The sequence below is a fragment of the Thalassophryne amazonica genome, chromosome 4 (genome assembly GCF_902500255.1).
Source record: "Thalassophryne amazonica chromosome 4, fThaAma1.1, whole genome shotgun sequence".
Taxonomy (NCBI): Eukaryota; Metazoa; Chordata; class Actinopteri; order Batrachoidiformes; family Batrachoididae; genus Thalassophryne; species Thalassophryne amazonica.
The window spans coordinates 45,851,471-45,877,182 of record NC_047106.1 but is presented as its reverse complement, the minus strand read 5'-3'; the positions used below and the strand labels follow the sequence as shown (position 1 = coordinate 45,877,182).

The 25,712-nt window shown below is 40.4% G+C and overlaps 1 protein-coding gene across 1 annotated transcript in view; it reads right to left on the bottom strand.

Annotated features, from left to right (window-relative positions):
* The window catches only part of wdfy1 (WD repeat and FYVE domain containing 1), a 54,296-nt gene that overhangs the window by 22,638 nt on the left and 5,946 nt on the right, over positions 1 to 25,712 (bottom strand). Inside the window, exons 2-6 of the mRNA XM_034167816.1 lie at positions 20,494 to 20,561; positions 10,263 to 10,336; positions 9,438 to 9,492; positions 8,512 to 8,662; positions 8,318 to 8,430 (exon numbers count right to left, since the gene is read on the bottom strand). Coding sequence (XP_034023707.1) covers positions 8,318 to 8,430; positions 8,512 to 8,662; positions 9,438 to 9,492; positions 10,263 to 10,336; positions 20,494 to 20,561 — 461 coding nt within the window. The remainder of the gene's footprint in view (positions 1 to 8,317; positions 8,431 to 8,511; positions 8,663 to 9,437; positions 9,493 to 10,262; positions 10,337 to 20,493; positions 20,562 to 25,712) is intronic.

Sequence of the window (25,712 nt, the reverse complement as noted above, 5' to 3'; positions counted from 1 at the left end):
GTACATAGCCAACTAATAAAGATAGATTGATCATATTTAAGATCGACGCATTAATAATGGTGGGGCTTCCTTGAGCAGCCTGGTAGGAATGGGGTCCAATAGACATGTTGATGGTTTGGATGAAGTAACTAATGAAAATAACTCAGAACAATCGGAGAGAAAGAGTCTAACCAAACTATTTCTCTAATAGTTAAAATTTTATTAGCAAAGAAAGTCATGAAGTCATTACTAGTTAAAGTTAAAGGAATACTCGGGTCAATAGACCTCTGACTCTTTGTCAGCCTGGCTACAGTGCTGAAAAGAAACCTGGGGTTGTTCTTATTTTCTTCAATTAGTGATGAGTAGAAAAGCTAGGACATCTTTCTACTCATCACTAATTGAAGAAAATAAGAACGACCCCAGGTTTCTTTTCAGCACTGTAGCCAGGCTGACAAAGAGTCAGAGCTCTATTGAGCTGAATATTCCATTAACTTTAACTAGTAATGACTTCATGACTTTCTTTGCTAACAAAATTTTAACTATTAGAGAAAAAATTACTCAACCATCCCAAAGACGTATCGTTATCTTTGGCTGCTTTCAGTGATGCCGGTATTTGGTTAGACTCTTTCTCTCCGATTGTTCTGAGTTATTTTCATTAGTTACTTCATCCAAACCATCAACATGTTTATTAGACCCCATTCCTACCAGGCTGCTCAAGGAAGCCCTACCATTATTTAATGCTTCGATCTTAAATATGATCAATCTATCTTTGTTAGTTGGCTATGTACCACAGGCTTTTAAGGTGGCAGTAATTAAACCATTACTTAAAAAGCCATCACTTGACCCAGCTATCTTAGCTAATTATAGGCCAATCTCCAACCTTCCTTTTCTCTCAAAAATTCTTGAAAGGGTAGTTGTAAAACAGCTAACTGATCATCTGCAGAAGAATGGTCTATTTGAAGAGTTTCAGTCAGGTTTTAGAATTCATCATAGTACAGAAACAGCATTAGTGAAGGTTACAAATGATCTTCTTATGGCCTCGGACAGTGGACTCATCTCTGTGCTTGTTCCGTTAGACCTCAGTGCTGCTTTTGATACTGTTGACCATAAAATTTTATTACAGAGATTAGAGCATGCCATAGGTATTAAAGGCACTGCGCTGCGGTGGTTTGAATCATATTTGTCTAATAGATTACAGTTTGTTCATGTAAATGGGGAATCTTCTTCACAGACTAAAGTTAATTATGGAGTTCCACAAGGTTCTGTGCTAGGACCAATTTTATTCACTTTATACATGCTTCCCTTAGGCAGTATTATTAGACGGTATTGCTTAAATTTTCATTGTTACGCAGATGATACCCAGCTTTATCTATCCATGAAGCCAGAGGACACACACCAATTAGCTAAACTGCAGGATTGTCTTACAGACATAAAAGACATGGATGACCTCTAATTTCCTGCTTTTAAACTCAGATAAATCTGAAGTTATTGTACTTGGCCCCACAAATCTTAGAAACATGGTGTCTAACCAGATCCTTACTCTGGATGGCATTACCCTGACCTCTAGTAATACTGTGAGAAATCTTGGAGTCATTTTTAATCAGGATATGTCATTCAAAGCGCATATTAAACAAATATGTAGGACTGCTTTTTTGCATTTACGCAATAACTCTAAAATCAGAAAGGTCTTGTCTCAGAGTGATGCTGAAAAACTAATTCATGCATTTATTTCCTCTAGGCTGGACTATTGTAATTCATTATTATCAGGTTGTCCTAAAAGTTCCCTAAAAAGCTGGATCAGGTGACCCTGAACCATCCCTTAGTTATGCTGCTATAGACGTAGACTGCTGGGGGGTTCCCATGATGCACTGTTTCTTTCTCTTTTTGCTCTGTATGCACCACTCTGCATTTAATCATTAGTGATCGATCTCTGCTCCCCTCCACAGCATGTCTTTTTCCTGGTTCTCTTCCTCAGCCCCAACCAGTCCCAGCAGAAGACTGCCCCTCCCTGAGCCTGGTTCTGCTGGAGGTTTCTTCCTGTTAAAAGGGAGTTTTTCCTTCCCACTGTAGCCAAGTGCTTGCTCACAGGGGGTCGTTTTGACCGTTGGGGTTTTACATAATTATTGTATGGCCTTGCCTTACAATATAAAGCGCCTTGGGGCAACTGTTTGTTGTGATTTGGCGCTATATAAAAAAATTGATTGATTGATTGAAAGATGTCCTAGCTTTACGGAGGGCTTTTTTATAGAGCAACAGGCTAAGTGAAGATCTTCTAAATTAGTGAGACGCCATTTCCTCTCCAACTTACGGGTTATCTGCTTCAAGCTGCGAGTTTGTGAGTTATACCACGGAGTCAGGCACTTCTGATTTAAAGCTCTCTTTTTCAGAGGAGCTACAGCATCCAAAGTTGTCTTCAATGAGGATGTAAAACTATTGACGAGATACTCTATCTCACTTACAGAGTTTAGGTAGCTACTCTGCACTGTGTTGGTATATGGCATTAGGGAACATAAAGAAGGAAACATATCCTTAAACCTAGTTACAGTGCTTTCTGAAAGACTTCTAGTGTAATGAAATTTATTCCCCACTGCTGGGTAGTCCATCAGAGTAAATGTAAATGTTATTAAGAAATGATCAGACAGAAGGGAGTTTTCAGGGAATACTGTTAAGTCTTCAATTTCCATACCATAAGTCAGAACAAGATCTAAGATATGATTAAAGTGGTGGGTGGACTCATTTACATTTTGAGCAAAGCCAATTGAGTCTAATAATAGATTAAATGCAGTGTTGAGGCTGTCATTCTCAGCATCTGTGTGGATGTTAAAATCGCCCACTATAATTATCTTATCTGAGCTAAGCACTAAGTCAGACAAAAGTTCTGAAAATTCACAGAGAAACTCACAGTAACGACCAGGAGGACGATAGATAACAACAAATAAAACTGGTTTTTGGGACTTCCAATTTGGATGGACAAGACTAAGAGTCAAGCTTTCAAATGAATTAAAGCTCTGTCTGGGTTTTGATTAATTAATAAGCTGGAATGGAAGATTGCTGCTAATCCTCCGCCTCGGCCCGTGCTACGAGCGTTCTGGCAGTTAGTGTGACTCGGGGGTGTTGACTCATTTAAACTAACATATTCATCCTGCTGTAACCAGGTTTCTGTAAAGCAGAATAAATCAATATGTTGATCAATTATTATATCATTTACTAACAGGGACTTAGAAGAGAGAGATCTAATGTTTAATAGACCACATTTAACTGTTTTAGTCTGTGGTGCAGTTGAAGGTGCTATATTATTTTTTCTTTTTGAATTTTTATGCTTAAATAGATTTTTGCTGGTTATTGGTGGTCTGGGAGCAGGCACCGTCTCTACGGGGATGGGGTAATGAGGGGATGGCAGGGGGAGAGAAGCTGCAGAGAGGTGTGTAAGACTACAACTCTGCTTCCTGGTCCCAACCCTGGATAGTCACGGTTTGGAGGATTTAAGAAAATTGGCCAGATTTCTAGAAATGAGAGCTGCTCCATCCAAAGTGGGATGGATGCCGTCTCTCCTAACAAGACCAGGTTTTCCCCAGAAGCTTTGCCAATTATCTATGAAGCCCACCTCATTTTTTTGGACACCACTCAGACAGACAGCAATTCAAGGAGAACATGCGGCTAAACATGTCACTCCCGGTCCGATTGGGGAGGGGCCCAGAGAAAACTATTTAAATAGTAAGCACTAATTAGTGCTTACTATTTCTGCAGTTATGATATGACCAAACTACTCGGGACTGCTTGGATGTGAATGCCTCCATGAGATTATGTACAACCCCAATTCCAGTGAAGTTGGCACATTGTGTAAGATGTAAATAAAAACAGAATACAATGATTTGCAAATCCTCTTCAAGCTATATTCAATTGAATACACCACAAAGACAAAATATTTAATGTTCAAACTGATAAATATGGGGTTAAAATTGTCTCAATATTTGTAAATGCACGCAGGGTGATCTACAAATCATTGATTTGCAAATGTGTTCAGATATCCACAAATTCAAGTTTTATATTTGTAACTTGTAAATTGGTCTTTGCAAATAATGTTGTATTTGCAAATATAAAACTTAATTTGTAAAAAAAAAAAAAAAAAAAAAAAAAAAAAAATTACATTTGTAAAACTGGAAATTGTATTTGTGAATTGAGTTTCAGCATTTGTGGATCACCAATTACACGCATTAATCACTTTCCTCTGTGACGTAATTTTGAGATATTCTTTTCGCGAAATCCACACAGATCTACCAACAAATGCTTACTGATTCACAAATACACACTCACGCACACTGGATATCCACTAGATGGCAGTGTGGTTCCATTCATTGATGTGGCAAGCTGAAACTATATGCTCCCGGATGAGAGAAGACCGACATTTCAGAATAAATCATTTCACATTACCGTAATGGAGGCGTCTGATGGATGGGTATGTATGTGGTGATATTGTCTGCAAGGTCAATTATTTTTTAAATTATGATGCGTCCGCGGATTTCATCATGGGGAGGGGGGCGGGGTGTTAGTGTTGTACTCTTTAACGCAGTGGTTAAAATAAGCGTGTTAAACAGCATTGTACCTGTGCGTGCTCTGTGACAGTGATTCTCAACCGGGGTGCCGCGGCACCCTAGTGTGCCGTGATCGATCGTCAGGGGTGCCGTGGGTATTTTTCATATTCGCGATTATTTTTCATATTCGCGATTACCGTGAATTATTTATTTTATCCACAAAGCATAAAACGACTCAGAATCTGACGTCATTGTGCTGCAGCCTCGCTCTCGTCTTAAGACGGGACAATAACAAGGAGGCTGACGGCCGATTAAAACAGTACCGTCTCCTTCAAAAGCCGTCTAAAATGCGGAGCTGTCGGTGTGTGTGTCTGTGCCTGTGTGTGCACGCGCGCGGAGTTAACAGGCTGCAGACTGCGAGGGAGGGGGTGGGTGAGGGGAGGGGGTGAGTGAGGGAGATTCCTGAATGCAGGCGCGACACGTTCAGTGCACAGCGAGCGCGGAGCAGAGAGAGGATTTTAAATGGAGTGAACATGTTAACAAAACGAAAACGTGAAGCTTTTACTTCTCTCTGAACTTTCTCTAAAGGTGTGATTCTGCCGTTACCGTCCTGTTCACACCATTTGCGCGTCGTATGCTGAATTTATGAGACCATGAGATGAAATAAACGGTCAAATATCTTTAAAAACATATTTAAAAATGAGAATATATGAATGAACTGAGATACACACACACAAAAAAAATGTTCAGACGCACAGATCACAAAAAGCAGGTGAGAACTCTGAACTTTAACAGCTGTTATTTTCCAAAGGTATTTATTTGTTCAGTCTTGAGCTTAATGTAGTGTTTAAGCACAAAACGTGACTGATGAGGAGAAACAATTTCAGAAATGCAACAGAAACAACCACAAATCAGAAAAAGTTGGGACTGTATGTAAAATGAAGATAAAAATAAAAATGTTGCACCAACTGTTTGTTGTGATTTGGCGCTATATAAAGAAATTGATTGATTGATTGATTGATTCCCAGTTTCTCCACTCACAGAAGCCAAACGTTCTTCCAGAGTTGTGTAATTATACTACAATAGTAGAATATAAAGAAGGGGAAAAAAAGAAAAAAAAAAATAGACAATATATTCGTCAATCGCAATTATTTGTCTGACAATTAATCGTCTCCAGAAATTTCTAATCGTGACAGCCCTACTTGAGATCAGAGCGCACGCAAAATGCTTGAGGATTTTCGAAATGCGATGTTTTCTGTATCGATTTTCTATTGCGATAATTGGGTTTTGCGCAAAACCAGAGGTAATAGCATTATAATATTATTTTAGTTGGTGGTGTGCCGCAGGATTTTGTAAATATAAAAAGGGTGCCGCGACTCAAAAAAGGTTGAGAAACACTGCTCTGTGACATAGACATGCTGCAAAAGTCTTCTTTTAAAAACTTGAAAGTTCTAAAAGTTCGCGATTACCACATGCTACATTTAACTAAGTTTCGCACAGGAACCACAGTGTCACCGCAGCAACCAACCAGTCCCGCTTTATGACAACTGTCGCAACAGCCAGGCTTTAAGTGGCATTTATTCTCCTCGAAACTCCGTGGATCCGAGGAAACTGATTTGTATCTGTAACACACAGATCAGTGTCCGCGGACTTATAAAACTTGCATGATGTCGTAAAAAGAGAACGCTTTGCGATAAGCATTTTAAAAACTCAGTAATGATCATGATTAAAGAGTACAACACTAACACCCCTGCCCCCCTCCCCATGATGGAATCCGCGGACACATCATAATTTAAAAAAAAATAAATTGACCTTGCAGACAATATCACCACATACATACCCATCCATCAGACACCTCTATTACAGTAATGTGAAATGATTTATTCTGAAATGTCGGTCTTCTCTCATCTGGGAGCATATACAACCCCTGGCAAAAATTATGGAATCACCGGCCTCGGAGGATGTTCATTCAGTTGTTTAATTTTGTAGAAAAAAAAGCAGATCACAGACATGACACAAAACTAAAGTAATTTCAAATGGCAACTTTCAGGCTTTAAGAAACACTATAAGAAATCAGGAAAAATAATTGTGGCAGTCAGTAACGGTTACTTTTTTAGACCAAGCAGAGGGAAAAAAATATGGTTGTAGTTTCAGCTTGCTGCATCAATGAATGGAACCACACTGCCATCTAGTGGATATCCAGTGTGCATGAGTGTGTATTTGCGAATCAGTAGGCATTTGTTTGTGGATATGTGTGGATTTCGTGAAAAGAATGTCTCAAAATTACGTCACAGAGGAAAGCAATGAATGCGCGTAACGTGATCCACAAATGCTGAAACTCAATTCAAATACAATTTCCAGTTTTACAAATGTAAATTTTTTTTTTTATTTTTTTTTTTACAAATTAAGTTTTATATTTGCAAATACAACATTATTTGCAAATACCAATTTACAAGTTACAAATATGAAATTTGCATTTGTGGATATCTAAACACATTTGCAAATCAATGATTATTCGTAGATCACCCTGCATGCATTTACAAATATTGAGACAATTTTAACCCCATAGATAAATGTTATTGTTTTTATGCAAACCTAAACTAAGAGGAATTGAAAGCTACTGTAATCTTTTGCATGGCGAGTAATATCTTATAGACCTACATCTAGGAATTTTTCCTACAAAATCTGTGAATGATCTGGGGACCCTTAGGTGAGGTGGCATAGAATGACCCTGTGACAGGTGGCATTTCACTGCATTTATGTAAAATTTATACTCAGGTTTAAAGTCTACATAAAATGAAATGAGCATTTTTATGAGGCTACAGAGTTAAAATCCTATTCAGATTTAATTAAACACTAAACTCTGTACAGTCAAGTCTATAAGTAGTTGGACAGTGAGTGTAATTTGCTTCTATACACAATCTCAATTCAGTTGCTTATTGTTATTACTCAATAATTAGATTTCATCCACTTTGAGCCTAGAATATGTTTAAATCAAGTAGCCACACCCTCAAAAGCCTTCACTGTGCAGGAAAATAATAATAATAATAATAATAAAAGGGCCTACTACTTTACAAACCATTTTATAGGTCTACAATACAAGTAGTAAAATCAATGAGGTTTATGTCTGATGCAAAAATGAAACCGGTAACATTAATAGTAGGTTACTAATAAGCTCAATGCGTTTAAACCATGTAACAATCAAAGCAGAGAAAAAAAAAAAAACGAGCACTCACAGGGACCACGAGTGGAGGTGCACGGCTCAAAGACTAAGTCAATACAAAAATATAGCCAGCAACACTCAAGTGTCCTTAATAAAAGTTTTAATGACTCATGGCAAGACGACAGGATCAGGAGCACAGACCCGTTTCGACTGTGACACTGATGAAGACCTAGTCGAAACGCGTCTGTGCTCCTGATCCTGTCGTCTTGCCGTGAGTCATTAAAACTTTTATTAAGAAAGACACTTGAGTGTTGCTGGCTATATTTTTATATTAAAACATGTAACAAACCAGATTTACATATCTATCATGAATAAATCCTATTGATTTTAAAGTCATACAAACCACCAGTTTAACTGGCAAATATGCCTCACATCAAGTTTTTTAGTGCATGCTAAAACTATGCAACCCAAACGGATGGGAATCTTGCATGCAATTGAAAGGCATAAATCTTAGAACTACAGCAGGTTTTTTTCTTGAATGCACAGTAAGTAGCATTGTGTGAGTTCCCTGCACTATGAGATGTGCACCACTAGACTACTTTCGTGACTATGACATCATATATTTGCAGAACGTGTCTTTTACCTTCATGACCTTTCAGAGTAGTGATGGTAGAGTAGGTCTGCCTCTCCAGTTTTAGTAGTGTGATCTGCCCCGAGTAATCACCAACAAAAGCATGTTGTGTCTCATGGTCATATCTGAGCACAGAGTCAGGTCATAAACAGGCATGAAGCTGATAGCCACTGCTGTTCTACACACAGTGGGTGGGTGAAGGATACTGTAGGCAGGAGGCCCAGGAACTGAAGTAATGTCTACCCAGCATGCTGCCACTCTGGGTGCACATCCAGCTGACACTCTTGTCATGGCCAGTACTCACCACCCACTCATTCTCCAGAGAAAACACCATATCTGACACACGGTTCTGATGAGCTACAAAATGCGCACACACACAAAAATTTAATCACGTGACATCCAACGATTATGCTGAATACGCATCAAACGGGTTCAGAACTATTGCATTTGCACTTTTTTTATTAAAGTTTTGCTCTTAAAATCTTGAACCAGATTAGCCATTTGTTTCATGCTCCATTTTGGGATGGCTACTGTAGGAAAGCCTTTTATAACCACATTCCCAATTATTAATTTGTCTACTTTTACAAGCAGCAGGTTTCTCGATCCATCAGCTCCTGTGTTTATCAACTTGGCTGCTGGTTCCTAGAAGGCAGGGTGGTGCTTCAGCTGTGATAGCACACACATCCCCGAGCGACATGTCAATAAAAGTCACTCTACAGATGTAAACTGTGCAAGTTACAAAGCAATGTCAGGCAATTCCAGTATGCATACTTGCAAACTGAGTACACATTAACTGGTGGGTATACCCATTTTATTCGTACTAAATCCTACAACACATTAAGATTTTTTTTTTATTTTTTTTTAAAGCAGCCCCCCCCCCCCACACACACACACCCACACACCCACACACCCACACACACACACTTCCCAATGACACTGAGGATTAAAGTTGAAGGAAGGACTGAATTTGATAAAGTAAAAGATTTTGGGACATATTTGCCATTCAAAGAAAAATAAATTATTACAAAGTCACAGTGTGACAATACTGGACTAAACTCAACTCTGCATAATTTACCTTTGCAGAACTGGATGTTAAAGTTCATTTTAAGGTGTCCTCAACTTAGTCTCTCACCTGGATACGTCTTGACATGATTCATCTTGTTGAAATCTTCAGAGATAAGAAACTCCTAGAAGATCAGTTCAGTTCAGTTTATTTGCCATTTGCAGTAAAACTACATTGGAAAACGTTGCAAGAGCTTAGTGTGCATAAACATACATTTTAAAAACATGGACACAGACATAATAAATGAATAAATAGATAACACTTGCCGCAATAAGAGCAATAAGAGATAATAAAAATAGTACAGTGCTTGTCAGTCAGTGTGCACAGTTCAAAGCCATCACAGTTTGTGGAAAGAAGCTGTTTACATGGTGAGACGTGGTGCATTTAATAGAACGACAGCATCTCCCAGAAGGAAGAAGCTCAAATATATTCTTAGCAGGATGGGTGGGGTCATTAATGATCAGTAATGCCCGCGAAAGAAGCCTGCTTTTAAAAAATGTCCTCCAGGGCTGGCAGCTCACAGCCTATTACCCTGCGAGCAGAACGCGCCACTCTGTTTAAAACTTTTTTTTTTACATGTAAGATTTCCAAACCATACAGAGATACAGTTTATAAGGAGACTTTCAACAGCACAGTGATAAAAATTTAAAAGAATGTGCTTATTTAAACTCCTTAAGTTTATGTAGAAAAAAGATAAGCAAAAACACACAAAAAAACATGGGGTTTTAAATAAACTAACCATTTACCCCAGAGCCATTATAAGAAGAGCAAATATTGGAATTAAAGCCATCTTAAACCGGGTTTGCAGGTTCTTTATCCAAACATTATCTGAACACTTAAAAAAAGAAACCTAGAGTTAGAATGTGAGAACTTATTTCAGTAAGATTTGCATACCACAACGGCTCCATTGTCCTGGCCAATGAAGATGCGTCTGCTGTCATGGTGGTACGACATACAAGAGCATGGTGCTAATGCAGAGAGACAGAGAAATTAATCAAAGGCACAAGCACAGACACGACATAGTATTGTAGAAAGGTGAGGTGTAAACACAAGACCATCTAAAAAAAAAAAAAAAAAAACTATCTCTGGACATCCTTTCACTGATAACATGAACATTTTCTCTTGCTCCTCTCTCTCTCTCTCTCTCTCTCCCAGGTATATCTACAGTTTGTGATGACATGCAATCTCTTATTTTTACCCAAGGTTAAAATATGGCCATCGGGTACTGCAAAGGCCTTGCGGCTGTCCGTCTGTGCTCAGCATAAGTCCAGTCCTATTACTGCCAGGGACTTCAAATCCACAGGGAGCATTCTTGGGACACAGACCTTGGAAAAGTTCAAAGATGGCTAATCTTGACCTATTTTAAGAGGTAAAAAAGTCACATTCTCTTTCCTATATTTATGCTCATATGGCTGAGGGTATTTTAGCATTGCGTGATATTTTATTTCTGCATTCACTGACTCAAGAAGCTAGCCACTTAAGTTTGCTGGAATCAAATTATAAACAAAGTGTCACATAGGCAGAATGTCATTTATGTCACAATTTAGGACATCAGACATTTAATTTTGGGCATTTCTCCAGCAGGAGAGAATTTTTTTGATAAATCAATGGTCTAACATAATGTGTTAAACACAAGCTTGCTGACCCCGTCACAACTTTTTTGCCTTGAATTCTCACCCAATTACCACTAGCGGTACATGAGTGATGCTTTGTTTTAATTAAACAGTCGGATTCCCCTGGTCCGCACCAGTTCTAAGTCATCTGCTAGGCAGCCATGTACCTTGTGAGCCAGTATACCTCACAAGGTACATGGCTCAACCCAAGTAATAGTAGTATTGCCAAATGGCTCAGTTCAGCAGACACTGGCCACATTCCCACCTGTCCTATGAGCACCTTTACACAAATGTTTATCCTGATCTGTTACTTACGACATCGGCTCCCTGTTTATGCAAAACCCCATTTTAAGGTTGTATTGTTAACTTATAAAAAATTTTAAATGGATTAACACCCACTTACTGAGCAGATCAATTAAAACCTTATGTGCTAGCCTATGGTCTCTGCTCTCAGAGTACAGGATTGCTGTGTGTCCTTAAGGTAAAAAAATAAAATAAAAAAAGACTATGTGCCACAGTGTTTCTTTTTATTTTAAAGACATGCACCATTTTTATTAAATTAGTCTGCCAGTTGGGATGAAGGAGTCTGGTTCTACTGAGTTTTTTTAAATGCAGACTGAAGTCACATCTGTTCGCTTTAACACATACGTTATTAGTGGGACATCTTTGTTTTGTATGTATCCAACCAGTGTCCTTTATTCACTGCTTTAACATTTCCCATAATCTCCCAGAATGCACAGCAGCACCAGCAGAGTTCCAGCATTGCAAAGTCATGTAAACAATGGCTAGCGAGGATATGGATGGCATCGATTCAGCGAGTTCACGAGCAATTATGATGACATATTCTCCCAAGTCGAGAGGATTATCTGGAAGAGGTGAAGCACCTGTGATGAACTTCTGCTGTGCCCCAGTGTTGTTTTGTTGTCCATACTTCATGAGGTGTGTTTACATTGTATCCTAAACCGTCACCTTGGTTCAATCATTACTTGCGTGACCTCAAGCATAAGGCTAGAGGTCTAGAATGGAAATGGCGTAGTTGAAAAATTAGAAGTTTTCCACCTCGCGTGGCATGATGCTATCTTAGACTATAGGCATACACGACTGGCTACAATGTGGGCCTATTACTCTGATATGATCAACAAAAACAAGCATAACTCAAAGTTCTTGTTGGACAAGGTGGCAACACTTATACACAGACAACCACCTGTAAGTCGCTCTCCTTTAACAGCACAAAATTTCTTGGAAGAAAGTAGAGAACAACATAGATGACATTAGGATAAACATATCCCAGCATGCCTTAACCCAGCCACTACACCCTGCTATTGAGGTGGGTGCCATCACTCAGGTATTACCTAGATTTACAGAATTTGATAGTATCTCACTAGGCATGCTGACGAAACTAGTAACGTCGAGAAAAAGCACAACATGCTTATTTGAACAAATACCAACAAACTTGTTTAAGGACCTGTGGCCCACTCTTGGGCCAACTGTGCTGGAAATTATTAATCTTTCATTAACTTCTGGATCTGTTCCTAAATGTTTTAAATCTGCAGTGATTAACCCATTATTTAAATCTAATCTTGACCCTAGTATATTGAAAAACTGTAGGCCGATATCAAATCTATCATTTTGCTCTAAAATTCTGGAAAAGGTGGTTTCACAGAAGCTTGTGGACTATGTTACTGAGAATAATCTTTTTGAGCCACTGCAGTCTGCTTTTAGTAAATATCATTCCACAGAGACGGCTCTCACTAAAATGGTGAATGATCTTCTGCTTGCAATGGATTCAGACACCACTATGGTTCTGGTGCCGTTAGATCTTAGTGCTGCGTTTGATACCGTGGATCAACATACAAGGTCTATTATAAAAGAAACCGACAGTTTTATTTTTTTTAAAAACTATATGGATTTGAATCACGTGTGATTACATCAGCCAAGCTTGAACCCTCGTGCGCATGCGTGAGTTTTTTCACGCCTGTCGGTGACATAATTTGCCTGTGAGCACGCCTTGTGGAAGGAGTGGTCCAGCCCCCTCATCGGATTTTCATTGTCTGAGAAGTTGCTGAGAGACTGGCGCTGTGCTTGATCAAAATTCTTTCAAAAACTGTGAAAAATTTAACAGCTGATGAGAGATGTTGGACTGTTTCTATCACTGTAAGGACTTCCCACGGAGCGGGACGTCGCGCAGCGCTCTGAGGCGACGTCGTCATCCTGTTTCAAGCTGAAAACCTCCAAATTTAAGCCTCTGTTGACCCAGGACATCGTGAGAGAACAGAGAACTTTCAGAAGAGGTCGGAATCAGCAGTTTATCCGGACATTCCACTGTTAAAGGAGATTTTTTTTAATGAAAGACGTGCAGATGGATTGGCGCGTCGGCTCGCAGCCGGCGCGGCACGTCCGCCACAGGAAAAACACCTCCGTGTTGATAACCATTTGTAAAATCCAGGCGGCTTTTGGTGGCTTTCAGTTGAGTGAGTATCTGAGAAATTGTTTAACAGCAGGGCATGTTCCAACTTGTCCTTAAGGCTTCCAAACAGAGGTGTTTTTCCTGTGGTGGGCGCGCCGCGCCGGCTGCGAGTCAAAGCACCAATCTGTCCGCACGTCTTTCATTAAAAAAAAAAATCTCCTTTAACAGTGGAATGTCCAGATAAACTGCTGATTCCGACCTCTTCTGAAAGTTCTCTGTTCTCTCACGACGTCCTGGGTCAACAGAGGCTTAAATTTGGAGGTTTTCAGCTTGAAACAGGATGATGACGTCGCCTCGGAGTGCTGCGCGATGTCCCACTCCGTGGGAAGTCCTTACAGCAATAGAAACAATCCAAAATCTCTCATCAGCCGTTAAAATTTTCACCGAAAACCAGCCGAATTTATCGAATGGTGTCCACTCGGATGTGCCTCACAGTTTTTGAAAAAATTTTGATCAAGCACAGCACCAGTCTCTCAGCAACTTCTCAGACAATGAAAATCCAACGAGGGGGCTGGACCACTCCTTCCACAAGGCGTGCTCACAGGCGAATGACGTCACCGACAGGCGTGAAAAAACTCTCAGAAAAAACAGACCTTGTATTCTACTCAACAGGCTGGAGAATCTTTTTGGGATTACTAGGAATGCCGTTGCACGGTTGACATACCTGACCAGTCGTTCTCACTGCGTTGCGTACAATAACATTACCTCTAACCTTAGTGACATGAAATTTGGGGTTCCACAGGGGTCTATTTTAGGCCCCCAACTTTTCTCCACTTATATAGCACCCTTGGGCACATACTGTGGTGTTTTAGGATTACCTTTCATTGATATACTGATGATACTCAACTCAGCCATATGGGGTGTGCAGCCAGTACATTCTGAGTGCCGGTCCCAAGCCCGGATAAATGAGGAGGGTTGCGTCAGGAAGGGCATCCGGCGTAAAACAAGCCAACCTAACTATGCAGACTCAGAATCGAATTTCCATACCGGATCGGTCGCGGCCCGGGTTAACAACGTCCACCACAGGTGCTATTGCCCAACAGGGTGCCGGTGGAAATTGGGCTACTGCTGGGCGAAGACGACGAGGAAGAGGAGGAAAACGCTGCCACGAACAGCGGGAGAAGAAGAAAACTAGAAGGGTGGAAATGAGAGTGGGGACTTTGAATGTTGGTAGTATGACTGGCAAAGGGAGAGAGCTGGCTGATATGATGGAGAGGAGAAAGGTAGACATATTGTGTGTGCAAGAGACCAAGTGGAAGGGAAGTAAGAGCAGGAGCATCGGCGGTGGGTACAAGTTGTTGTACCATGGTGAGGACAGGAAGAGAAATGGTGTTGGGGTCATTTTAAAAGAAGAGTATGTTAAGTGTGTTGGAGGTTAAGCGAGTGTCTGACAGGGTGATGAGTGTGAAGTTGGAAATTGAAGGGGTAATGATGCATATCATCAGTGCATATGCCCCACAGGTAGGTTGTGATATGAAGGAGAAAGAAGATTTCTGGAGTGTGTTAGTTGAGGTGGTGGAGAGTGTGCCCAAGCATGAAAGAGTGGTGATAGAAGCAGACTTCAATGGGCATGTTGGTGAAGGGAACAGAGGTGATGAGGAAGTAATGGGTAGATATGGTATGAAGGATAGGAATGGGGAAGGACAGATGGTAGTTGATTTTGCAAAAAGGATGGAAATGGCTGTGGTGAATACCTACTTTAAGAAAAGGGAGGAGCACAGGGTAACATAAGAGTGGAGGAAGGTGCACACAGGTGGACTACATTCTTTATAGGAGATGCAAGCTAAAAGAAATCACAGACTGTAAGGTGGTAGCAGGAGAGAGTGTCACTAGACAGCATAGGATGGTTGTTTGTAGGTTGACTTTAGAGGTAAAGAAGAAGAAGAATGAGAGCTCAACAACGGATCAGATGGTGGAAGCTGAAGGAGGAAGACTGTTGTGTGAAATTTAGCGAGCAGGTGAGAGAAGCACTAGTTGGAGGGGAAGCAATTTTGGACAACTGGAAAAGTACTGCAGATGTGGTGAGGGAGACAGCTAGGGCAGTACTGGGTATGACATCTGGACAGTGGAAGGAAGACAAGGAGACTTGGTGGTGGAATGAAGAGGTCCAGGAAAGCATAAGGAGAAAGAGGTTGGCGAAAAAGTTTTGGGATAGTCGGAGAGATGAAGAAAGTAGACAGGAGTACAAGGAGATGCGGCGTCAGGCGAGAAGTGGCAAAAGCAAAGGAAAAGGCATATTGCAAGCTGTACAAGAAGTTGAATAGTAAGGAAGGAGAAAAGGACTTGCACCGATTGGCCAGACAAAGGGACAGAGCTGGAAAGGATGTGCAGCAGGTTAGGGTGGTAAAAGATGCACATGGTAATGTGTTGACAAGTGAGGAGTGTGTGCTGAGAAGGTGGAGGGAATATTTTGAAGAGTTGATGAATAAAGAAAATGAGCGAGAGAAAAGGCTGGATGATGTGGTGAGAGTAAATCAGGAAGTAAAAGAGATTAGCAAGGAAGAAGTGAGGGCTGCTATGAAGAGGATGAAGAGTGGAAAGGCAGTTGGTCCAGATGACATTCCAATGGAGGCATGGAAATGTCTAGGAGAGATGGCAGTAGAGTTTATAACCAGATTGTTTAATAAAATCTTGGAAATTGAGAGGATGCCTGAGGAGTGGAGACGAAGTGTGCTGGTTCCTATTTTCAAGAACAAGGGTGATGTGCAGAGCTGCAGTAACTACAGAGGCATAAAACTGATCAGCCACAGCATGAAGTTATGGGAAAGAGTAGTAGAAGCTAGGCTTAGAAAACAGGTGAAGATCTGTGAGCAGCAATATGGTTTTATGCCGAGAAAGAGCACTACAGATGCAATGTTTGCTCTGAGAATACTGTTGGAAAAGTACAGAGAAGGACAGAAAGAGTTACATTGTGTGTTTGTGGACTTAGAAAAAGCTTATGATAGGGTGCCAAGAGAAGAGTTGTGGCATTGTATGAGGAAGTCTGGAGTGGCAGAGAAGTATGTTAGGGTAGTGCAGGACATGTACAAGAATAGTGTGACAGCGGTGAGATGCGCAGTCGGAATGACAGACTCATTCAAGGTGGAGGTGGGATTACACCAAGGATCAACTCTGAGTCCTTTCTTGTTTGCAGTGGTGATGGACAGGTTGACAGATGAGATCAGACAGGAGTCCCCATGGACTATGATGTTTGCAGATGATATTGTCATCTGTAGTGAGAGTAGAGAGCAAGTTGAGTCTAGTCTGGAGAAGTGGAGATATGCTTTGGAGAGAAGGGGAATGAAAGTCAGTACAAGCAAGACTGAGTACATGTGTGTGAATGAAAGGGAGCCCAGTGGAATAGTGCAGTTACAAGGAGTAGAAGTGGTGAAAGTAGATGAGTTTAAATATTTGGGGTCAACTGTTCAAAGTAATGGAGAGTGTGGTAGAGAGGTGAAGAAGAGAGTGCAGGTAGGGTGGAGTGGGTGGAGAAAGGTGGCAGGAGTGATTTGTGACTGAAGAATATCAGCAAGAGTGAAGGGGAAAATTTACAAAACAGTAGTGAGACCAGCTATGTTGTATGGTTTAGAGACAGTGGCACTAACAAAAAGACAGGAGGCAGAGCTGGAGGTGGCAGAGCTGAAGATGTTGAGATTCTCTTTGGGAGTGACAAGAATGGACAAGATTAGGAATGAACATATCAGAGGGACAGCTCAGGTGGGACGGTTTGGAGACAAAGTCAGAGAGGCGAGATTGAGATGGTTTGGACATGTGCAGAGGAGGGACCCAGGGTATATAGGGAGAAGGATGCTGAGGATGGAGCCACCAGGCAGGAGGAGAAGAGGGAGACCAAAGAGGAGGTTCATGGATGTGCTGAGAGAGGACATGCAGGTGGTTGGTGTGACAGAGGAAGATACAGAGGACAGGGTGAGATGGAAACGACTGATCTGCTGTGGCGACCCCTAATGGGAACAGCCGAAAGACAAAGAAGAAGATATGCTGATGATACTCAGTTATACATGCTGATAACTGCTGGTAATCTCATCCATGTACAGTCCTTAAAATGCGTTTACGCATAACGATGACAAGTCACGAATGCCACGAAGTATACATTCTTGGCTGCCGATCACGAATGTGATGATTAGGGGCAGAGGCGTCAGGTGTCCTCAGGAACTGCTGCAACCTGTTACCACGTGTTACAATTAATGGCATGTGTTGCTGGAGAATCATCTGGAACCATTATGCACAGTCAATAATAAGTTTCCACGTTGTTGTGCACTGTTGCATACTATCGCACGTAACAGCGCATCGTTAAGTTCTGTTATGTTGTCAATGAGGCGAATTGTCTCCACACACAACCATATTCATCCATTAGCTGCTGAACAATTCAGATCGCTCCAGTTTGCTCCACAGAAGAAGAACTTTGAGAATGCATGTTCAGATGGGCTCTGTGTCATGGAGTGGCACAGAGGGGAGGAGGAGAGGGAGAGAACCAGATGTATGGCTTCACGCGGCTCTCGTCTCGCTCGTTTTCCAAAAGCATCAGGCACATGCAGCAGCAGGTGGAACACCTGCAGGAGCACGCTGATGAGCATTGGAATGAGACTTTTAGTTGACTTGGCGCCACTGTCCTCCTTCAGCATACTGCAGCAATGAAACTGAATGTGGTGCAGCAGGGTTTAATTGTGAACACGTCAGAGAAGAACGCTGTCGCGCTCTATTAAGGATCATCACTAATCAAGACGGATCAACACGCTCAGTTGTGACCTTCATGACATGAAGCGAAATGAGGGTGGTGCGTGGAATTCGTGGAAGAAACGTGCTCCACAAAAAAAAAAAAAAAAAAATCACGCACCAACACGCACTATTAAGAAACCTATTCAGATGCGTTAAGTCACGTTAAGAATGTCAGGAATGTGCCAAGACTGATGCAAATATGACATTCGTCACGTGTCTTGCCTATGTGTAAACGCACCATTAGAAGATTGCCTTGCATCACTGAGAAGCTGGATGTCTAGCAATTTCCTACTTTTAAACTCTGATAAGACTGAAATGATGGTTCTTGGTCCAGAGAGACGCCAGCATCAATTTGACCAGCTAACGCTTAGCCTAGGCTCATGTGTCATACATCGCACTGAAAAGTGAGGAACCTTGGGGTAATTTTTGATCCTACGTTGTCCTTTGACCTCCACATTAGAGATATTACGAGGACTGCTTTCTTCCACCTACGAAATATAGTGAAGATTCGTCCCATCCTGTCTATGGCCGATGCTGAGACTCTGATTCATGCGTTTGTTTCTTCTAGATTGGACTACTGCAATGTTCTATTTTCTGGTTTATGGCAGTCCAACATTAGGGGTTTCCAAGTGGTTCAAAATGCTGCTGCCTGACATTTGACAGGCAGCAGAAAGTTTGACCACATTACACCCTTTTTGGCATCTGTTCACTGGCTTCCTGTCCCTGTGAGATTAGATTTTAAGGTTCTGTTACTAACCTATAAAACTGTTCACGGACTGGCACCTCCCTACTTAGCTGACCTAATTAAACCCTACGTACTGGCCCGGTCTCTGCGTACATAGGGTGCAAGACTACTTTGTGTCCCTAGGGTGAATAAAAAGTCTGCGGGTCACAGAGCTTTCTCTTATCGTACCCCTGTTTTATGGAATGATCTCACTGCACCAATAAAATTCTGTAGAGATTTTCAAGTCCAGACTTAAGACACACTTATTTTCCCTTTCGGATGGCTAGCATACTGGCATAAGATGTTACTATGCTTTTTACCCTTTTAAATTCATTTATTAGTAAAGAGAGTAGGCCGCGGCCTCAACTTTATCTAAAGTCTGGGTCTCATAGTGAAGCTTTAGGGTTAGTGGCCGGCGATCACCTTAGTATTTCTTCTGTTTTTCTTGTTACTTAATGCTGACAAATTATACTGCATTTGTTGTTTTTCTGATGCCTGATTCTGTTTTTTCCTCTCTGTTTTAGGTGCTGTTGCATCCAGAGATGGGGTGGTGTCTTGTTCTGCAAGCCTCCAGTCTCATGCACCAGGAAGGACGCCCAAAATTTGTGTTGTTGTTAGCATGGCCCAAGCAGAGGGTCACCCCTTTGAGTCTGGTCTGCTTGAGGTTTCTTCCTCAAATCATCAGAGGGAGGTTTTTCTTACCACTGTCACCTGTGTGCTTGCTCTAGGGGCTGGCAACATTAGACTTTACTTGTGTGAAGCACCTTGAGGTAACTTTGTTGTGATTTGGTGCTATATGAATGAAATAAAATAAATAAAATAAAACCCTAACTCTGCTGAAACCAACCTCTCAAGTTACGGACCACGAGACAGCATGAGATTCACAGCTGAGAAACAGTGAATACAGTGTGCTGTATATTATGCTATGAACTTACATTTTAAGTTTTGTTACAATGAATGCGACTGTTTTGTACTGTGTTTGTCCAATACATATTTTTATTATGTGTAATTGTATGTTAAAGCATTTTTAATTACAACTTGGTACTAAAGTGTTATATAAAGTTATTTATTATTCTTATTATGCTTGTCTACCAAACAGAGAAATACAATTCAATCAAATGAAAATAAAATACTGCGACTGTTGTGTGAACAAGTGTTACAAAAAAAGTTCAAGAAATAATTATATAGAATATTGTAGGTAAAAGGTTCTTATTTGATAAACACATTTGGCCATTGTACTACGTTTTATAAACGCATTTTTAACTTTTATGTGGTGTTAATTTTTTTTATTCAGCCAATGTTCGTGAGTCTGGTGGACAAACTGTATTTTTGGGTTTTTAATTCAACACAAAGAATTTTATATTAACATACTCAACAGATGTTTACTACATCTTAATTTAAAAAATAATAATATTTTTCTTTTGATAAAAAATGAAAACGAGTCCCATGTCCAAACACCATAGAAGGGCTAAATTAGGTACAAGTGATGTGCAAATATGAGTGATATCTATGTTCCAAAGCAACAATTTACCATATAGGAAATTATACATTTGGATGACCTCCCAACACAGATTTATTCATTTCCTCAGAGTCAATCCTACTTACAGGAGACTGTGTGGTAGATACTTGGCCAGTACTGACCGCTGTCTCTCTTCAGCCAAACCCGGATCGTTCTAATAGGGGAAAAAATTCCAACAACAAAAATTCAAACCACGTTGCCATTTGTTGTGCAAGTAATAGTGCACAACATTCTGTTTTGTTTTTCTGTCAGTCAACATTTTCATGTACAACATCAGTGTTCAATTAATTTCTAATCTTCACTTGTGCAAGTCATTTGTAGCCACCCAAATACAAAGATGAAACCAAAGAAAGATTTAGGAAAGCAAATATGCACTGGGGCAGCGATTCCAACAGTGCGAGTCGATCATAAATTGTAAATCAGGGTTTGATTACACTGAAAGAGTTTCAGATTTCAAATTGGGTCCCAGTGTTCTTAGAGCACTGAATGTGGTAGGATATGGTTTTCAAAAAAATTTTTTAAATCATTTTGTATCAATCTTTGGGTTAAGAATATGTGAATTAAAACATTTTAATAGTAGTTTTATATCAAGCTTTACATTTGCCACATTGGTAACAAATCACTGTGCTAGCAATTTTAAACCAGGTTATGCATTAGCCATGGATAAAAGCCAAACGTATGACTGCTGGGATAGGCCTCAGCACCCCCATCACACTTAAGTGAAGTAAGCGGTTGAAGATGAGTGAGTGTGAGTACGCTCAGTGAAAACACAACACTGTGAGTCTGCATTACAGAAGTGACATTACCAACTCAGTTGTGAAGCTGTGCATTACATTTACCCATTCCCATCTCTATCCTCCCTAGTTAGCTATGACAACCTAGCCACAATAGCATTTGGCATACTGAATCACTTCATTGCGTACCAAACATCTATTTAGTATTCACTTGTTAATCATTAACATTTCCTGAATTATAAAATTCTAAAGACTGCATTAAAATAGCTCTCAACAGAATTTTGAGGAACAAAACTTTTAAAACAAGCTACTTTGCACAAATCATGTCAGGGTTGTTCAGAGTTGTGGTTGTGCTACCTGACAAATTAAAATACTTAGAATGAAAAGGGGTCTATTTTACCACGACATCCAATAAAGATTCCATTGACAAAACTGAAAATGACAAGTGTTCAACACTGCTTGATCTTAAGCATCTATGGCCAATAATATGCTAATGTTAAAGTCTAGAGAACAAATAGTCAGTTAACTGAGAACATGCATTTAAACCACCAATCTTCTATTGTTGAGAATCAGACCTAAAGAGTTTTTTTTATGTTGACATAAAATAACAGCATTAAACGATATCAAAAGTATCAGCAGTCCATATGGTTTATCACTGTACATGTATGTTACAATTTTTGATGTTGCTCCACAACTTCCTTATTGAAAGCTGAAGTTGGCTAAACCTGATTGAAACTTCACATTTCTTCAAAGCAACAGTTTCCTGTTCTTTAAATCAGGAGGATGTTGCACCTCCCCACATGCAATCACATAACAGACCAAAGATATCACTCACTGTGCAACCTAGTGGATGTGTGTGATACGGATCATGTGCTGTGATCACAAAAGAAGAAGAAAAACCCCCAGTCTGTGGATCAAGGAAGAGTTCATTTATTTTTAAGGCAGTTCTGATTACAGAATTATGAACCCCTCCAACTGTATTTAGTTCCATTAGTAGTGGAAAAAGACAGTCTCATTACAACCACATTCTGAGGTTATGTTAGTGAAGTAGAGCAGTGGTTCTTCCTCCTCAAGTTCTTCTTTCTCTTCACCCTCAAGTACCAAACAGATATATATTCCATCTCTCCCTGCTCTGCCCCAAGCTGATTAGCTCATTCAGGTTTGCTCAGCCAATGAAATGCTAACAGACACCTGAATGAGCTTGTGGCAGTGCATAGAGATTGAGGACCAAGTTGAGAACCACTGAAGTAGAGATCTCTATTGCAGATGAACATGTTAGCATTTTGTTTTGTTAATCCACTGTTGGTATTACAGTGAACTGTTCACTCTGGTGGACCAATTTCTGCTTTGCTCTTTTTCCAAAGATGAGCTGCTAATGAGGATGCAGACCATCTACAAAGTGGAAGCGACCTAGATTGGTATTCCTCCACTGACTGGGACATGTGAGATCTACAGCGAAATTGTAGGAATCTGGAACATGCCATTCAGGATTTTTGGGGTCCACTGGACCCCATGGCAATTGCTTTCTCCATACTGTGCTCACTAAAGTCCTGAATAGGGTTAAAGAAGTATGATGGGGCTAAAAAAAATGGACAATGTTGCCTTTAATGACTGATCTGGCATGTATCACTGCATCGCCAATTGCAGTCTATTTACTGAGACGCTGCTCTTCACCATTTGGATGTCTTTTGAGCCATCAGTCAGTGCGACAACCCTATATGCAAATGGTTGCTTAACTGCAACATTTCTGTCTCTGCATGTTGGCATTCTTTGCTGCACTTTGATTTATTATTTTGCTATTGTTAGTATATGGCCAAAGCAGATGGTCACCCTACTGCATCTGGTTTGCTTGAGGTTGCATCCTATAATCAAAACAAGATTTTCCTTTCCACTGTTGCCATTGCTAACCAGTGACCTAAGGTGACAACCAAATTTCTTTAGTACTAGGTCACTTCAGAAGATCACCAGCAACTGCTGGAATGACTTTGTATCAAACAAGCACTTCATTAGGGAGACTAGGATGAGGAGTATCACTTGCACTTTGGGGGGTGGCAGCTTCAGCATTTTAGTCATGTGGCACTTTTCTGTGTGCATAATTCAGCACATAATAATAATATTATAGCCTTTATTATATAACGGCTGAGTGGATCCTTGTCATTTGATTAGTGGGTTGTACGTCATGTGACATGGATTATTTGTACCATTTGCCGTTGTGTTTAATTTACGATGCAATAGTTTTTTTTAGCATGTGATTTTAGTGCTATACAAAATGTGCTAATACACGCCCCAACCACCACGTGCGCTCACAAGGGGCGGCATTTAGCTTAACATGGTGGCATTTGTTTTGTCAACGGACGACGATTTGAAAGAGCCAACTGACGGTGCTAATTCTAACACACACACAGACACACACAAAAAGATCCACTACAATGTAAGCTGTCTGGAGGCATGAAGAGCTGTTAGGATGAAAAGCTGGACTAATTTCCAACATGATTTTTCACTGGACTGAAGAACTACATGTCTTTTTTTTTTTTGGGTTTGTTTTTGTAAGTACACAAAGTCAGTGCACGGCATCACGGACTAACTGTTTTTCCAAAGTGACTAAGAACAATTTTGGACTTCAATTTAAAGTTCATGTTGGACTGTTGACATGAAAACACCAGTGGAACACCTAATGTAAGAACCTTTTCTGTTGTTTATAAATGAATAAGATGTCAAATGACAAGGATCTATTTTAGCCATTGTACAAGACAAATAATGAACACTTTTATTCTTTCAATGGAATGAATATTTAATTCGGTGAAAGCTGGAACGTACCATTCAACTCTGCTTTGCCTCAATGAATGGAACACTCCATCTTTCACCTCATGAAATATTTGTACCACTGAACTCCAACATTCATTATTTGTATATTGTCATTGATTATATTTCATACATACAATCAAATTTTCCCTCTGCATTTAACCCATCCTAATTACAGTTAGACACAATGCAACCAACAGGAGCACTAGAGGTTTCCTGAGTGTTGAGGACCCCAAAGACTGGAGAAGACCAACAGGAGGCCCATACTTCACTTGACTGTGACAGCTAGAAGCTTACTTTCAAGAAGTGGGGATGGACCATTTGTATGACTGGATGGTTGCGGTTCTGTGGTATTGTGGATACAGCAAAGTGCAGTACCAGCACGTGGTCAAAGACTTGACTGTTGCCATTGTGCTTGGTCAGAGGCCAGGTAAGGTCAGACCTTACTCGTGTAGTATCTACGGGGACTTGGGGGGGGGGACACTTGTGATTTGGAGCTGTATAAATAAAATGATTAGACTCTGCATTCAGGAAACTAGTGAGGGGACATACCAAAACAGCTGTAACAATTCTGAAAGAGGTACAAACTTCAGTGAGTGTGATTGGAGAGACTGTACATACAACAACTTCTGTTACTTCACCAGTCACAGCTTTACAGTTGGGTAGAACAAAGAAAGTCACTGTCAAAAAGAATCCTCAAAAAACAAGGCAAGAGTATCCCACATGCCTTCTAACAAACTCGAGCAAGGAACTCCTTGTTACCATTGCCATGGATGACTTAGTGTCTTCTCCATCAACTCTAATATGCTAGCTATAAGAAACGTTACCAGAATTAAAAAAAAAAATTGATCTAGCTGCACATTACGACAGGAGACAATGAAGCACTGCAGAGTATTGTATGCATACGGGAATATCCATCCATCCATTTTCTGAACCCACAGATTTCCCTTAAGGAACAGGGGAAAGGCCTATGAGCCTATCCTACTGATCATTAGGCAAAAGACTGGGTACTACCTGGACAGCCTGCCCGTTTTTCCACACGGCCGATACATTCCTACGCTCGCTAACAGCAACAGTCAATTTTGTCATCAGTTCACCTAACCTATATGTCTTCAGAAGTGGGAGGAAACTGGAGTATCTAGAGGAAACTGACACACTCTACAGATAGAAAGGACTAGGTCAGACTTTCTTGTTGTGAGAAACTATGATAACCAATAAGCCACTGTGCTTCCCAGGCAGAAATATGTGACAATACCATTATGTAGCTGAAATGGTGCAGATTCAGTATGGTGCAAAGAGTTTGGTTCTGTAACTGTTACCAATTAAAGAATTTAATCATTACTAATGAAAAACAAACTATGTGATACTGTAAACCATTAATAACACAGAAATGCTTCCAGATGTTAAGAGTTTCAATATCTAACGATAATAATTACATCCACCAACACACTCAAGTTGTCTGAACTGAATACCCCATAAAATTTCAACTATATTTTGTGTGGGGACACTCACTGTGTCAGGGAAAAAATAAGACTCAGCAAGCACATGTTCACCCGGTTGGTAACTGCAAATGGCACAATTACCTCCACCAACCAACAGATGAGGACAGTCACAAATCTGACTCCCCCTTCAATTCAGAAACTGTCTTTCAGATGTTTACAATGTCAAATATTTTAAAGACAAAATAAAAGGCAGTGGCTACTATGCCATGTCATACTGGCTCAAAGGTTTGCATGCCGGCAATGACACATTTTAACAAATCGGACATA